General features: G+C 39.0%; 1 protein-coding gene across 1 annotated transcript in view; it reads right to left on the reverse strand.

Annotated features, from left to right (window-relative positions):
- The window catches only part of LOC139122970 (zinc finger protein 493-like), a 35088-nt gene extending 26740 nt beyond the window's left edge, over positions 1-8348 (reverse strand). The window contains exons 1-2 of the mRNA XM_070688897.1: positions 8057-8348; positions 6813-6935 (exon numbers count right to left, since the gene is read on the reverse strand). Coding sequence (XP_070544998.1) covers positions 6813-6935; positions 8057-8231 — 298 coding nt within the window. The 5' untranslated portion in view covers positions 8232-8348. The remainder of the gene's footprint in view (positions 1-6812; positions 6936-8056) is intronic.
- Between the last annotated feature and the right edge of the window lie 8075 nt (positions 8349-16423).

The following is a 16423-nucleotide window of genomic DNA, read 5'->3' on the forward strand; positions in this document are numbered from 1 at the left end:
GGAAATGCCTAATCGGACAGGGCATGCAGTTTGCAGTCTGGATACTTTCGCGACTTTAAGATCATTTTGGAACTGGGTTTTCTCGTTTCACAGTCTGGCATCTCAGTGCCTGGTTTAGTCGTAGAGTATACTACTGACCCTCTTTAAACACAGTGCATGCGTGATGGCTCAGATATTTTTGAAAAAGGACACGCACCGGACAGACCGCGGATGTATTTTTGTACGTGACATCCATGGACCACGGTCCCTCTACAAAACTCGGACTTGGCATCTCAGCAAAATGGTTCGCCGATTCGGCTACCTTCGAAACTTCAGTTCGATTTTTTTTTTTTGCGACAAACACGACAGAATTAGCACGAAAAATCAGTAAGCCAATGAAAACACTTGCATTTTCCTACGACATCACCGCTGACTTTACTTCAGTATGATAGTGACTCGATATTGCTAACTGCAGTGTCTACTATAGACAGTCGGATCCAGAGCAAAGTCGTTCGTGTAATCGTAAAAAGTTCAGGACAAAAATACAAGCTGTTGATTTCAAAAACAAATTTTATTTCGATGCTAGTTGTTATTTCCTGGGCGCTCTCGTTTCCTTACCTGTGTAAAAAGGATGCGTTGTTTCAAATACAACAAATTGACCGGGCAACAATTCAAAACTTGTTATTCTTCACCCGCCCTAATATAAAATGGTTTACAATATGGTGCTTCTATGTATCAGGTTTCGCAATCATGCTTTAGTTCATGTACGATGTCTACTCTACGGCAAATGACGGACGAATTCATTCAGAAAATTCCCCTGGCATATTGCATAACAATGTGGTTTGTGCCTGTGATAATTTACTAATACGTATCATGAACTTTATTTATTGTAAATGGCCACAATAATGTTCACTTGTTGCAATTTTTCACAAAGCACGTCCAACCACGGTCTACACGTCCGTGTTCCAACCTTAGACCACGATCCGTGAGAGGTCTAGTGTCGAGGTCCAGCAGAGTTTGAGGTAGATTTCTTTGGAGCTCTACGCATACTGTACGCATGTGATAATATCTTACTGTGACCTGTTTACGACTAAGATTTTTTTATGGATTTTAGAGTTGCCTTAGGCGGACAAAGAGAGTTTGGAGCTGGTTTTAGGACTCAAGATTATTCAGTTACTCTCAGCCGCCGCTATTTCAGTTAGGCAAGTGTAGCAATGTTGTCACCGACAACTACCTCTGCGCGCACATTTTTTGAGTTCGATACCCGCATTGTGCGAGCACATTTTGTTCAGTGCGGGCACAGTGCTCGTAAAGTGCTCGCACAGTGCTCGTAAAATGCTGGCACTTCACACCCAATTGTGCTGGCATAATGCGCTAAGAGTGCTGGCATTGTGCTCGCAATATGCCAGCACAATGACAGGTTCTGTGTGGACTGTACTGTACATAGTTACTAATGCGTCGGCAAGAGGATACGTTTGCCTGCAAACCAGAGCCAATACTTCGGACGATGGAATAAATAAAAAATCCAAAGCTACGTCCATTGAATGGCACGGCCAAGGCGGTGAAGGACGTTGCCTGGCTTGCAGAGCTGAAGCCCAGCTTAGTACGTCGGACACCAGTTTGTAATGGTATTTCCGAGTCGTTCATATCCGTTCCATCGGAGGAACAAGTCGAGCCGTCCCGTCAAAAATACGTTCTCATTTTCAGTCACGCACAACTGAATAAGTGACTTTCGTCTCGCACCATCGGCATATCTGCCAAGTCGTTTGCAAGAGATAGCCTTCTAGATTAGCATTGCCGAGTTGGTCAAGTTCGGCAGCAATCTCTATAGTGCCAGGCAGCCAAGTACGTCCAACTCCGCCAGAAAACGTCACCATGCTATCCTGCCAAGTCCGCTAAAAAGCGGTAAATAAAAACCAGCCCCCTCGGGTGTGGGGGACTGGCGGACAGGTTTCTGCACCTTTCCCTGTCTATCGACTCCCTGCGAACCCATTTCGAGGGGAAAAGGCGTTCCTTGTCAGAAAACCTCTCCTCGGATGACCCCTAAACGCACAGGGGATAGCAAAACGTAGTGCCGTCGTCTTGGCAGGAAAGGGGGTACCCAAAAAGGGCCCGATTTCCACCGGGTTGGGAGAATAACGGTCACCAGTGCTTAGATTCTGGCTACACCGAATTTCAAGCGGATTTTCACCGACTTGGCAGGAAAAGGGTTAAGGGCGTCATGAGGCTGAAAATAGGTCAGGCTGTCATAGCTCCATGGTTACACGGACTACCATTGCCGCGACCAGCCAAGCTAAGCACTTCAGGGTCTTATCAGAAAAATCAATCAATGGAATAAATTGATATTAAAAATACAACATTCAATGTTTTTTGTCAGAATATATTACTTTGGTTTGAATTTTCACCATATGCTTTTCTTTTGAAAGTTTGAACTCGCGTTCATCCAAATTACTCACTGTACGAGAATTCTGGTCCATCTGACCCTAGCCACTACATACATGTGCTCAATTTGTCGTTTGGCATGTGAAAGGAGATTTTCACAGATGAAAATTACCAAGACCCAGTACCAGAATAGACTCAATAGCTCAACTATGTCTATGTTAATGATTTAGATGCATTCTCCCTCAATTTCTGTGTTTGACCTGGCTCCTCACGACCTGCAATCAAATATCTGTCACTGGAATAAAGCGTACCACCATTATATAGAAAGCCCATTTTCATGGAGAGGTACTGGAGAAAGACTTTGGCCTAAGACATGGCGCAGGTGATGGAGGAACAGACTGTTGCAAAACTGCTAGATGTGGTGGAAGGGAAGTCTGTAGATTTTCCTTCTTCACAAATAAAAGTTCTATCCATTCAGCTGATATAACCGCTGACTTGGACTACGATTCCAATTTTTCTGATTTGGATGCTGCTGATAGCAGTGAATTTTGAAATTCTCTGTGTCTGGTGTAGATTTCAACATTTCATTTATTCAGAAAATAAAATAAAATATGACTAGATCATATGCAGTTTCTGTAGTCATTTACAAAAGTATAACTTTACTGTGTAATTTGCAAAACAAAAGAAACTTGATGATCTAAGGAGAAAACGTACAAAAAAAATCCGGGCTGGTAAATTTTTTGGAAGAGCAGGTAACTTTTGAAAGTTACCAGCCCTGCAATCTGGTACAAGATCTGGACAAATGTTGAACACTGCGTAAATATGCATAAATATAAATGCAGTAGGCAGTGCATATATATATGCACTGCATACTGTGTTTTTGCTTTATTTGCATGATGCCGTCATGTTATGTTTGGGCAAACATTTATTATTTATCTTGCTCAAAATGGCACATGTAGTCACACTTGTCAGTTTATTCTACCTGTATAATAAACACCCCTAATGAGTACTTTCCAATGAACTGGTTTTTGTTTTGAAGTAAAATCACAAAAATAATGCGAAAAAGATACAGCTATCACACCTTTTATGTACAGCTGGTACATAAATGCACATGGTCCTTTTCAGGACCAACAAATTTTCCAAATGGAGAACTACCGAATCAAATGTGTATTTTTCTACAAAAAAAAGCAAAAAATGCCTCCAAAATACAACTATGCAAATTTCATGATTTGAACAAACTTGAGTGAGCTCATCCTAAGTGTGAACTGCTTATCAATTTTGAAAGCAATTGGACATTAGCAGTATAATGATCATGAATATTAATGAGTTCTCTGGCACTCATCAAAGTCTGGGGAGAACCCTGAAAGAGTGACTGACATTTGCTCACAACATCATAAGGCTTGATGAATAACTTAATGCCAGATAGTTTTCAAAATAAAGTGTGACATTAAAAAATCGATGTTTTTTTTGCTTTTTCCAAACAATGTACATTATACAGAGCAGGTAGTTTTCCGACTGGGGGCAAGTGAACTTAAAGGCACCGTCTCCCTTTACAAGACACTAAGGTATGGCGGTATTCATTGTGTATTGGACACCAAACAGGCAACATGCGGGCAAACGCTCCAGAAAATGCTACTTTTTATTTTCTCCTGGCCGATAAAACGCATGCAGACTGCCAAGCGGTCAGCGCAAGGCTGCTGCCGATCAAACTCTGTGGTTACATTCAAATTCTAATGCGACTAGAAGACGATTTTTTTAGGAAAATCGAGTGTTGGTGGTGGGGAATCGATGACTGTTAGTGATTTGAACTGACCGTCAATCTGACAATCAAACGCTAGTATAAACTCAGTTTGCAGGATTAGCAAAAGGGGCCGAAGTTGAGATCAGTTTGTGTAATTAATGTATAGAAATCTCAAATCGTACTGGCCAAGTGTTTAACTGAAAGGAGAACTCCACTAATGCGAGAAACTGGCATTGAAAATTGCGGCTTTAACTGCAACTTTAACCCCCACTTTTCTTAAGGGCAAGTAGATAAACATAGGGCCAAAGTCCCTGAAGCTACTATAGACATGGATACAAAATTAGGTATTTCCTGTCTGTATGAAATTATCTCACTAAGGTCGTCCTCGGGACTTGTAAACCAAATTTTAAAGCTGTCTGACCAGCGGTTTTGAAAAAACAAGCAACTCAACAGTTGACAGAGCTCTGCTGTGTTTTGTAGAGAATAACCTTTTGTGACACATGTATTGATGAAGAAGGTGGATATCTTTGATTAACATTGTAAGTGAGTTCTGTTGAATAAGTTGAGACTGTACATACTCAGAGAAAGCACACTGAAGAGACAAATGTTTGAAACTTAAGAAGTTCAAGGTCATCAAAAGCATTATAAGGAATCATGTAACTTTCATTGCACTGTTTACACAGATTGCATAATTGCTATAAATAGCACATGAAGAATCTTCAGCCCAGCTTTACCGTAAAAACCCTATCACTTTGACCACTCTTTTACTTGACCACTCTATTTTTTTCCTCAAAAAGTAATTTTATTTTATCCTTACCAAGTCGACCATAAATGGAAATTAGAACTTTCTCTATCTCTATCTTTATCTCTATTGACTATTTTGAGCAATTTCTTTTAGATAACATCCAGGGCACAATAAATGACGGTTCAGAATATGTCAAAGTTGGGATTCAGGAAAGTTGCCTTTACATGTTTTAATCCTCCAAGATGGTAAGCATTTCACTATGAACTGTCAAAAAAAGTTGAACTTTCTGATAATTCTACACTAAAATTATTTTGGCTTTGATGATTTCCTAATAAATTCAATTATTTAAAATCATATCAATTATTTTTTTCTGGGTGAATTGATAGGGTTTATACAGTACTAGAATTACATACAATGTAAGTCAAATTTTGACCAAAAATGACAAAAAAATTCCTTAGAAATACACATTTGCATATTTCATCACAATTTGAACAAATCTAAGTTGGGTTACCCCTAGGGACCTGTATACCAAATAACAAAGCTGTCTGACCAGCGGTTATGAAGGAGAAGATTTTTTACCAAAAACACCTTTTTTGGCATTAATTTGCCTATTTTCAACAATATCAAAAAATAAAAAAAATAGTTTCTCAAAATCATATTTTTCATCTACACAACAAATATCAAATCAGTAAGTACTGCGGTTCTCAAGATATTTGAGTGGACGGACGCCTCACAAACGGACATACATACATACATACATACATACATACATACATACATACATACAGACTGACGCCGGACGGATACCCATCCCAATAGCTTCTATAGACTATAGTCTATAGTAGCTAAAAAGTAATTGTCTTCCCTGGAATGTTCCTGCTTCTTGAAAATCTGGGAGAGGGACGAGTTATAAATTATGCAAATCACTGTTATGCAAATTGAAGTTTTGGCCACACACCAGACAGACTGATATTCTACGGGTAGTGATAATGGATACATTTTTGGCCTCCAGCCTACAGTATCTAATACCTATCCAGCTAAATCATGAACTCTATAATAACAAGGTTCTGTTTTATGGTCTGAAGACTGATAAGGAATCCACTCTATATGCCTATTTTGAAAAGTTTTGAAAGGATAAAAATATTGTATAGTTCAAAGCATGAACTCTTGGTAGTCATTTTGTGTCCAGTTTTTCTTTTTGTATTTAAATTGTAACTACAATATTGTATTTTACACTTATATGTTTTATCCCACTTTCAAAACTCTCCAAAGAACTGGGTGCTTGTTCTAGTATAGGCATATCACTTTCCTCAATGTAGGAGCTGCCTTCTGAATTTCGTGAATTCCTTATCAGTCTTCAGACCGTAAAACAGAGGCTTGTTTAGGTAAACACAAGATCATATAACACAGTGCTAAGGAAAGTAGCCGGGTAATTACCTAATTTGATGTGCCCATAAGTTGTACGCCTGCTGTAAAGTTTTATTAAAGTTTCAACCCTTCAAGGAAATCTTGCTATCTCCACTAGGCTAACAAGATTATCAGTTCTCAAGTGTTGATTTTAACAGCTTTCACATGTTTGGACCAAATTGCATATTTATTGGTCAAGCACATTAATCTGATTAGGATCCAATCTGTATAATTCATATTCATTCAAAATACTGAGTGTTTGAATGTACATGTGGTGATTCTTGAGATTTTTCCTGGAGTAATCCAGTAAAGTACATGTTGAGGTACACACTATATCAGTGGTATTGATGACAAGATATCACAACTGTCTGATCCTAAAAATCAAAATGCTACATGCACTTCCATGTAAATGCAGCAAGTACAGTACGGTATGTACGGTAATAATAGCACTATCAAACACATGTAGCAGCAGTATAGCAGAACCTGAAATGCCAGCTCAAAGAAAGATGAACACCACTGCTGTATCAACACACATGAAACCCTCGCATAGAACCTTACCTGACATGGCTGATGTGTTGTCCTGATTTTTCAGACATAAGGTGCTTGAAAGACTCTCAAACGATTTTCCTAACTCATGTAGTTGGTCAAATTGTCTTGCAGCTTTACAAATTGCTGAACATTCTGAGAAAATACAGAACACATCACTTACATATTAAACTACACAGAATTGATGTATCGTGATTGCATATAGCAGTAAAATTCTTTTGGGTCAGACACTTGACTCTATCTCAAGCCTCCCATACAACTAAGGTAAAGTGCTGGAGATATCTTATGATTTATTTACGAAATAAAGCACACCCAGTGACGACGACATTGAGCCTGTTTCTGTGAGCCATCATTACTGGAAGTTAGAAATGGCGGCCCCAAGAAATAATTTTGGAACACGATCGATGTGTTTGAACAACTATCAAACCCTATAAACGACACAGTTAGTGTAGTACAGTGTTTAGTCTTCAGTAGTGATAAATCGGTATGAAAAAATGCAGTAAATATGTGGGTTTTCACATCAAAATGCCACATCATGTGCGACACGCCTATTTTTCAACGCTACAGGGCCTTCAGCATTGTAGTTCTACTGGTGAGCAAGGTCACAAAAACCAAAACTCACTGACAGCTTCACTGTAGAGCTACAATTTTGCAGCTACTTGCTGAGCTGGTGCAAAAATTGTGAATGGCCAGAAGGCAGATGTAGTTCTTGTATAAAGCCAATTGTCGCCAAACTGAATACGCACTGGCATTATGCAGTGGTGCCTGCATTTTGCGCTTCAAAAAGCCCAAATTATTGTTATGAAGCAAGCAGATTTTCTCATGGAAATACTATCAATTCTCCCAGGCAAGTTGCAGGGTATATTTAAAATGTTGTAGTGCGACAAGGTTGACGTAGTTGGGTACCAGGGTCGAGGTGACCGAAATCAGCGACAAGAGGGTGTGGAATACTGGGGTCGAAACGAACAGGGGTCGAGGTGACCTGCTCCACAGTTCCGCGTGTTTCTATACAAAGCGGCCACCCCGTGATATGCATATACCACGCGCGACGCGTGGTATATGCCATGGAACTGTGACCTGCTCCCGGACGCAGGGTTACATGTGTTTCGAACCACGCGCGCGGGACTGTGGTACAACAAGCATAGACAGTAGAAGTGAGAAACCGTATATTATTTCACGAATGGACACACTCTGTAATCCTCTGTAGACCAATGCGGACTACTTTATGGGGTTGACATACATGGTGGAATAAATACCTTTAGGACTGAAGAGAATGTCACGTGTATATCTGTCACTGGAGACAGCGTTGTTACTGGTTGTTGTCTGTTGCTCTCGATCCCGAACAGTTGTGCTGTTATTGTTCCTTATTCCCAACGATGCCATCTTGATAACACGATTTCTGTCGCTCAACCCCTTAAAAGACGTGTACATACTCTGGAAATGTAATCTTTGGTGAAAATTACAGAAGAAATGGTCTATTTTCAGCGACCGTAGACTGCTCACCCCGAGATGCGAGATGCTGACGAGGACTCATTGAAACGTTTCACCTTTGACCTTTGAAAGAGGGCGCTCTTTGGCTTACAGGCTTGCTGAATGACCAACGTAAAGTTGGCGTCATCCTCATCCTCATCCTCAGCCTCAGGTGACCTTTCTAGCTGACGCTGAAAATGACGCTGCTCAGCGTCAGCTTCAGCGTCGTATCCGAAGATTGCCGAAGTTGCGCTACCCGATGACGGATAAATGATAAAATTCGCCCAAAACTTAAGAAAATAACAACTCCAGTCTTTCTCAATTTTCTTTTGAATCGTAAAATTGGTTCGCAGGTAATATTTTATTGTTAGAATATCTCATACAGACTAGTTTTTTGGAAATGTTCGTAATTTTCAGTCCATGGATTCGTGGATGTGTTTGTTGGTATCCTCTCAACTCTTGCATTAAGATTTCCCAAAAATTGGTGCAAAAAAGTATACGTGGTCCGAAATGTATAAAAATCGCCACCATGAGAGGCGATATGAAAGCCCTAATTATTCAGAGGACATATAAAACAATTAACTGGTATAACCATGGCTTGAGGCCTGAAAAGTCAACGTATTAAACATACAACCTTTCAACTTTAAGGAAATTCAGGGCTAAGAATGTTGCGTTATTACTGCATCGTGAGAAACGGATATTAAGAGGAGAGGTTACTAAATATTATGAAATACATCCCCCACTGTGTTTTGATTAACATTTACAGTGATATGAAACTTGGAGCACATTTTTAAAGCCGTTTTTACACTTATCATTCCATCAGACGCATTCGGGAATAATCGGATCTGACGCCGGTGAAGCTGACGCTGTAGCGTCATCCTCATCCTCATTTTCGCGTGACCTCTGAGGCTGAGGATGAGGATGAGGATGACGCCAACTTTACGTTGGTTGCTGAATGGCCATGGCTGTCGTCTTCATTCAACCATAAGGGATAGCCTATGTGTCCGTCCCCATGGGTTGGTAGGTGCTTTGTTGTATTTCTAATAAAGGTTTATTCTACCAAACTTTGGTGTTTTGGTCTTGCTCTGCCCTTGACAATCTTGCGTAAACGTTTTATCGGCATGCTGCATCTATTACGTATATCTGACCAGTTTGATTGCCTAATTCGCCAAAGCAGGCAAGGTAGTTAGTCTATTATCTGATGAGTAATTTGCCAAAGTAAGTAAGGGTAAATTACTAATCCGTGGACGCTGTCAGCAGATTATCACCGGATTAACTTTCACAAAGTCAACAACGAGCGCACCAGCAAGGTATAACTGAAGTTATACACCTACCAACCCATGGGGACGGACACATAGGCTATGATTTAAATTGGAAGATTTTCCATACGGGCCTATTCACAGGAAGTTTGGACAAAACTTTTAATTTAAGTGACGGAAAATGCCATATTTGGGGCCGTGAAGACACTTCTTATTTGAGTGTAAATATGTAAAAGAAATCTGGCAGAAATATATTTCTTTCTTTGTCAGAAAACACACCTTTGATAACAATATCAATATCAAAAGATTAGCCATTGTAAGAATCGAAAATGATAATAATGCAACATCTGACATCATCAACTGTATTATTTCCTTTGTAGAATGCACAGTTTGGAATATTCGAAATTCGGTTACTCTTGATGGGATTAAAGTTTACCTTCAATCCTATGTCATGCATGTTATCTCTCCTCATGGATGAATACATTGTATTTCACTTATCAGATGTGAACAAAGCTGAGGATTTTGTCACTAAGTTTTCAAGCCTTGTAAGACTTGAAGGACAAGAATGCATCCGGAATGCATTTATATGATGATCTTTGTAGTTAAATGACTGATTTTGGTTTTAATTAGACAAGTTGAAATGTAATTTTACCACATTCACAGTTATATAGATTTACTTTGTTTGGGACTTTGTTGAAATAAATTTATCTGGAAGGATGCGTCCTGAACACAATTATATGATAGTATGTATTTTTGTTTTGATATTTCTCTTTTTCTCCTTTTTGGTAAAATGACTATTTTTTTGACATTTTGCTTTACAATTTCGTTCATTTGCTCGACACATTCGTAGTTACATAGATTTGCATTACTCGCCTCTTTGTTGGAATAAATTTCGTTTTCAAAATAAGAGGCTTGAGTATGAGTATACGCTCCGCAGATTTCACAAACGAACTTCAGATTGTATTTTAAGTTTTAAAATTTGAGTATGATGGTGCAACACCCACTCACCATCCCACCTCCCGTATAAACTTACAGACGGACTTTCTTACAGACTCTAGATCTATAACTTACGGACTAGTTCAAAATGCTGGCAAGCAAGTCCTTGTCGGTAAATGTAATTTGATGTCCCATCACACTACGACTTAGAAGAAGACATCTGTAGAAATATATAAACACTTAGCTTCTGGGATTGTTAGAGCCGTAAAACAAGTTCGAGCGCCGCTCAAAATGTATTGTTTAAAGTCGGCTATTAGAACGTAAAGTAGCTACGAGGGGGAGGATGGCTGGTCATAAAAGTAAGTGATCGAGTGTGGTTGCGTATAAGTTTCTACAAAGTTTGTAATCAATGTGAAATTTGATGAAGATTCGCGGAAGTCCGTAAGTTGGTAGGGCGAGGAGGTGCATAGTTTATACCCAACACGATAGTAACTACTTTGGTTAATATGATGGTAAAGTAATGTCGATATAATCTGCAAATTTAAAATCATCTGCTTTTCTTTTTGAGCTACATACTTGTTTTTATGACTTGTAATATCGCAACATTCGACAATATGACATCAAAACACTTTTGAGAAATTTGCAAATTATAGAGATCCAATTATCGCTGGTGACTTTAACTTTCATTTTGAAGTGACTGAAACTGCCCAAGTGCTCACAAATATCGTGACATACTTGATTCATTTTCTATATGCGCCAATGTGTCACTGGTCCTACATATCGTGCTGTCCACACTATGGTCATACACTCACTCAAACTGAAGACGATATCATCGCCAATGTCCGTGTTGAATCAATCTTCGCCATTTCATACCATTTCCCGTTACTGTTTTCTCTAAATAGTCATTTTCAAGCGAAAAATACCCGGAAATCTAATATGATTCAAAATTGTATATGTCTTTCACCAGGGATAATGCCATCAGAATGATTTCAAATCTAGACTTGAAAATTGTATTTCAGATGTCAGACTCTGGATGTCTACAAATTTTCTCACTTTAAATGATGATAAAACAGAATTTGTAATTTTCTCCTCGGATAGTCCATCAGATAGAAATGTAACAGAAATTTGTGTAAAACGGTCACGGTTGGAAATGCTACAATGCCTGTTTGCTATCAGGCCAAAAGCCTGGGCGCCATTATTGACTCTCATCTCACACTGAGGCCTCATTTTTCAGAGATCTGCAATACAGCAACTTTTCATCTACGACGCATTGCACGTATTCGTAAATATTTATCAAGGTCTGCCACAGAACAACTTGTCCATGCTTTTATCAAATCTCGTATTGATTTCTGTAACTCTCTGTTGTATGGACTTCCGAATAATTTAATCATTCAGATTCAACGTATTCAAAACATGGCTGCAAGAATTTTAACTCGTTCAAAAATCTTTCTTCATATCACCCCTGTTCTGTACCAGTTGCATTGGTTACCGGTGACACAGCGCATTAGATGTTAGTCTTGACTTTTAAGTGTATTCACGGGTTTGCTCCCAGTTATCTTTCAAATATGATCTCACTCTATGTTCAATGTCGTAACTTGAGGTCAGCTGATCAGTTCAGACTTTGTCCGGTGCGATCGCGAATAAAGAAGTATGGAGATCGTTCGTTCAGTGTAGCAGCTCCAATACTCTGGAACAATCTTCCATTTGATGTTTGGCGTTCTCCTAGCTTATCAATTTTTTAAAACTAATGTTAAAACTTTCCTTTATAAATCTTCTTTTAAGACTTTGGTTTTAGATGGTTTTATTGTAGTTTTTTACTGTTTGAATTGCTTTTGTGATATGGAAATTTTATCACAGCGTCCTTGATCACTTTGTTGTGGATATTGACGCTTTTAAATGAATATTATTATTGTACTTGGGCCTCAGCCCAAGTACATTTGTTTTCATTCCGTGGGAAAAAACTCTGTAAGGTATAACCATTTCTGGCTGAGACCAGGGAGGGCAAAATGTCTGGGCTTCATCTTTCTTGGCATAATAAATGGCGTAATGATGTTAACTGAATGGAAGTGATGCTCTCAGCCAGTCTTGAATAAGTGAGATGTGAATATTAATGCTTCTCTATCTGAGTTTTTGCCACAAAATCTTCTGAATATAATCAAAACGTGCATCGAAATGCAACAATTAATGCACCCTCCGTTTCCTAAGCGATGGCACGACCCTTGCTACACCCACTGGACGAGCCAAAGTGGGAGGGGTAATTTCAGTTTGGTTGAACAGGAGGGCTCGAGACCAGAATTTAACATTTAAACTTGAAACATGTTTAATCGCTGACAAGATGTGGACTATAGTCTTAATCCAAGTAAAAGTGTGAAAAGGAAAGGTTTTATATCCCGGACACAATGAAAAACATTATGACTGGAAACTGTACCCCCAGTTGAGAATAGTAATGCCCACAGCGATGGAGAACACTTATCCTTGAGCTGAGAAAACCAGACCATCATTTCGAAATAGAGCTGCAGATTCGAGAAGCTCGTTCAAAATAGCTAGGTACACCCCATAAAGGGGTGGTTTTGAGTTTTGATGGCAAATTTCGCCTCCTTCATATAGAAATCGTACGTTTGTTTTTCCAGGAGAACACACCATTTGACACAAAATTTGCATGTAAAGGGGTCGCCAGTAAGCACGTGGTCAAATCTGGCATAAGAAACAACATGAAATGTTGGGTAAAGCCAGTCCAAAATAAACTGATTTGAACTTATGTGTTTTGTAATTTATACCACTGCAGTAACATTACCTTTTTTTGACAACATCACACAATGTAATACGTTTTGAAACTGAATACTCCGACGTATTCTGTGTCTCCTTTGCTAAAAAATACGGTATGCCGATTACCATGTAAGGAGATGATGACGTCAAGACAGATTTGCAGTGCGTTTGGTCCTGGATGGTGCACGAAGTTTTGTCAAGGTGGCTTGTGTATTTATTTTCTAAATGGGAGAGATTAGGGTCGATCTAAACGAAGACCGAAGAATGTTATGATACTCTAAGCGAGCTGAACTCTAACGCAAATGGTTGGATAATTTGGAGGATGTCTAGAATGATCTCGTCTCATTAAGATTATTTGGCGGTCAGTAGGCCTATTGAATTTCAACTGGTCACAAGTTTGCGAAATGAGTATTCCGTCGAACGGTCAACGAACGATATTTTAGAAATCTGGAGACATGGCACATCGCATTTTTATTTTAGTATTTTATATTTTACAAAAGATTTAAGAAGCAATGATTTTGTCGAAAATTCTGAAAAAAATATATGAAAATTTGATCGCGAACACATTTTCACGTTGGGGTCAACTAGCCCTGCGTACGATGCTGTGTGTTCCGCTACAGCTAATCGCCCCGCTAACCACAGCCCTGCAAAGACCCGTACGTAGGGTCGGTGACTTCAAATCCATTTTGGGACTTGACATAAAAAGCCAAATTACTGCCGAAATTCAGCGTTCTTGGCCCAAGTCGTATCCCAGCCTACCTCAGCTACTCGACGCTTCCAAAAATGACAGTCTTTTATTCACTTCTCGTAAATAACCGTCGATGTCGGCAACTCTCTCGCTAGCCCTGCGTACTATGCTGTGTGTTAGCTGTAGCACATAGCATCGTACGCAGGGCTAGGGGTCAACATGGGGTCGCAGCCATGTTGCTTCAAAACTTATTTCTGTCTGCACTCAAAACTCAAAAATGTCGGATATGAACCTGAAAAATCGATGCAATTTTGTCAAACTTCGGCGAAATTCATTTAGGTAAGGTAAATTTACTGAAATTTGATCGACAAATAATCCTGAGCTTGAACGTGACAGCTCGCCTTCTCGGGGAAGTCAAGCATCCAGCTAGCTGCACATACACAGTTGCCCATATGGCCAGGTTTATGAGATTGTTTTCAAGCGACGGAGGCAGACCGTACGGGGCTCTGGATATGAACCTACCGCCAGTGTAGCTGTAATAACTGTTGCGTTGTTTTTAGTGCCCACGGACGAAGTCCTGGGGGAGTTATAGGTTTGGTCATGTCAGTCCGTCGGCCGTCCGTCCACGCAGATATCTCAGACATGCCCTGGTCAATGTCTTTCAAACTTTGCACAAGAATAGTACCCAACCCCATACAGATGCACGTCGATTTGTTTCACAATGCGATCGAATTTGGCCGTGTTAGAGGACTTTTTAGTTTACACCTCCATAGACTCCCATGTATAAGGCCAAGAAAAATAAAAATTTAGTTTCTCATCGTATTCATATTGCCTAAAGGATGCAGTGACACAGTTTTTTGTTTATGATAAGTCCAGGGGGCTTATAGATTGGGTCATATCCGTCCGTGAGTCCATCAGTGAGTCCATCGGTTCATGCAGATATCTCAGACATTTTGACAAAATATCATGTGACCTTGGTGACCTTTGACCTCAAATATACATTATTGTCCATAACTCAGTAACCACAAGTGTTAAACCTTTCATATTTGGTATGATGGGACACCTTATGACGCCACATATTGTACTCCATTAATTATGCGCATATCTTATTTTGAGCGAGCCAATAGAGCTAGAGGTCTGATTTTTGGTATATAGGGATAACTTAGCAATACAATTTGTTTGACAAAACGTCACGTGACCTCAATGACCTTTGACCTCAAATATACATATTTATCCACAACTCAGTAACCACAAGTGCTACACCCTTCATATTTGGTATGATAGGACACCTTATGACACCATATATTGTACCTCATTAATTATGCGCATATCTTATTTTGAGCGAGCCAATAGAGCTAGAGGTCTGATTTTTGGTATATAGGAATAACTTAGCAATACAATTATTATGACAAAATGTCACGTGACCTCAATTACCTTTGACCTCAAATATATATATTTGTCCACAACTCAGTAACCACAAGTGCTACACCCTTCATATTTGGTATGATGGGACACCTTATGACACCACATATTGTACCTCATTAATTATGCGCATATCTAATTCTGAGCAAGCCAATAGAGCTGGATGTCCGATTTTTGGTATATAGGGATAACTATAGGGTAGAAATCTAAATATGCCCATCTAAATATTAGACATCTACCATCGAGAACAAAAGAAATTTGCTGTAATTTGAATATTTAAGGAGTTTAAGCAATTTCCACTATAAATAAAGAACCCCTGCCTCAAACTCCACAAAAGTTGCTAGACATATTTTGCCGTTGTCATGCCATTGCTTCGTTTAATAACCAGTTAATCAAATGCCTAATTGACAGGAGGAAATTCAAGACCATATTTGAATAGTAGTTTATATTGTCCTCAAAATTACTCTATCACGGCCCAAGTACTCATTGCCTTCAGCAATACTGCCTTGTTATTATTATTATTATTATTATTATTATTATTATAACTTAGTTCCAATCGTGTTGCTTTGGAAAGACTTAAATTAAGTAAGTCTACATCTGACCCTGCTTTTTATTGTTATGTGTTTGCAGTTTTTGACCACCAAGAATTTTCGTGCACTAGTATCTTCATTGCGTCAAATGTAAATAAGAAAAGTATGATGGCAACGCGATATTGTACTTTTATACGATATCGGATATTTAAAGCAACAAGATTGTAAATGATCGAAATTAATTTGGCGGGCTTCCCAAGGTCAATTATATATATATATATATATATATATATATATATATATATATATATATATATATATATATATATATATATATATATATATATATATATATATAAATTGCTCCTGGCGTCGCTGAGAAATTTGCGTAAATGGACGCACCGACATCAAATACAGGACACAAAATGGCCGGCAAATAGCCACAATGGATCCAATCACAAAACAAATCGACATGCATATATAACATAGGGAGAAATATTACTCCCGAATTTTTGTGTGGGTTCACTTCAGGTATCTCTGAGATAGCTGCGT

Source organism: Ptychodera flava, chromosome 2 (assembly GCF_041260155.1).
Source record: "Ptychodera flava strain L36383 chromosome 2, AS_Pfla_20210202, whole genome shotgun sequence".
NCBI classification, from domain to species: Eukaryota; Metazoa; Hemichordata; class Enteropneusta; family Ptychoderidae; genus Ptychodera; species Ptychodera flava.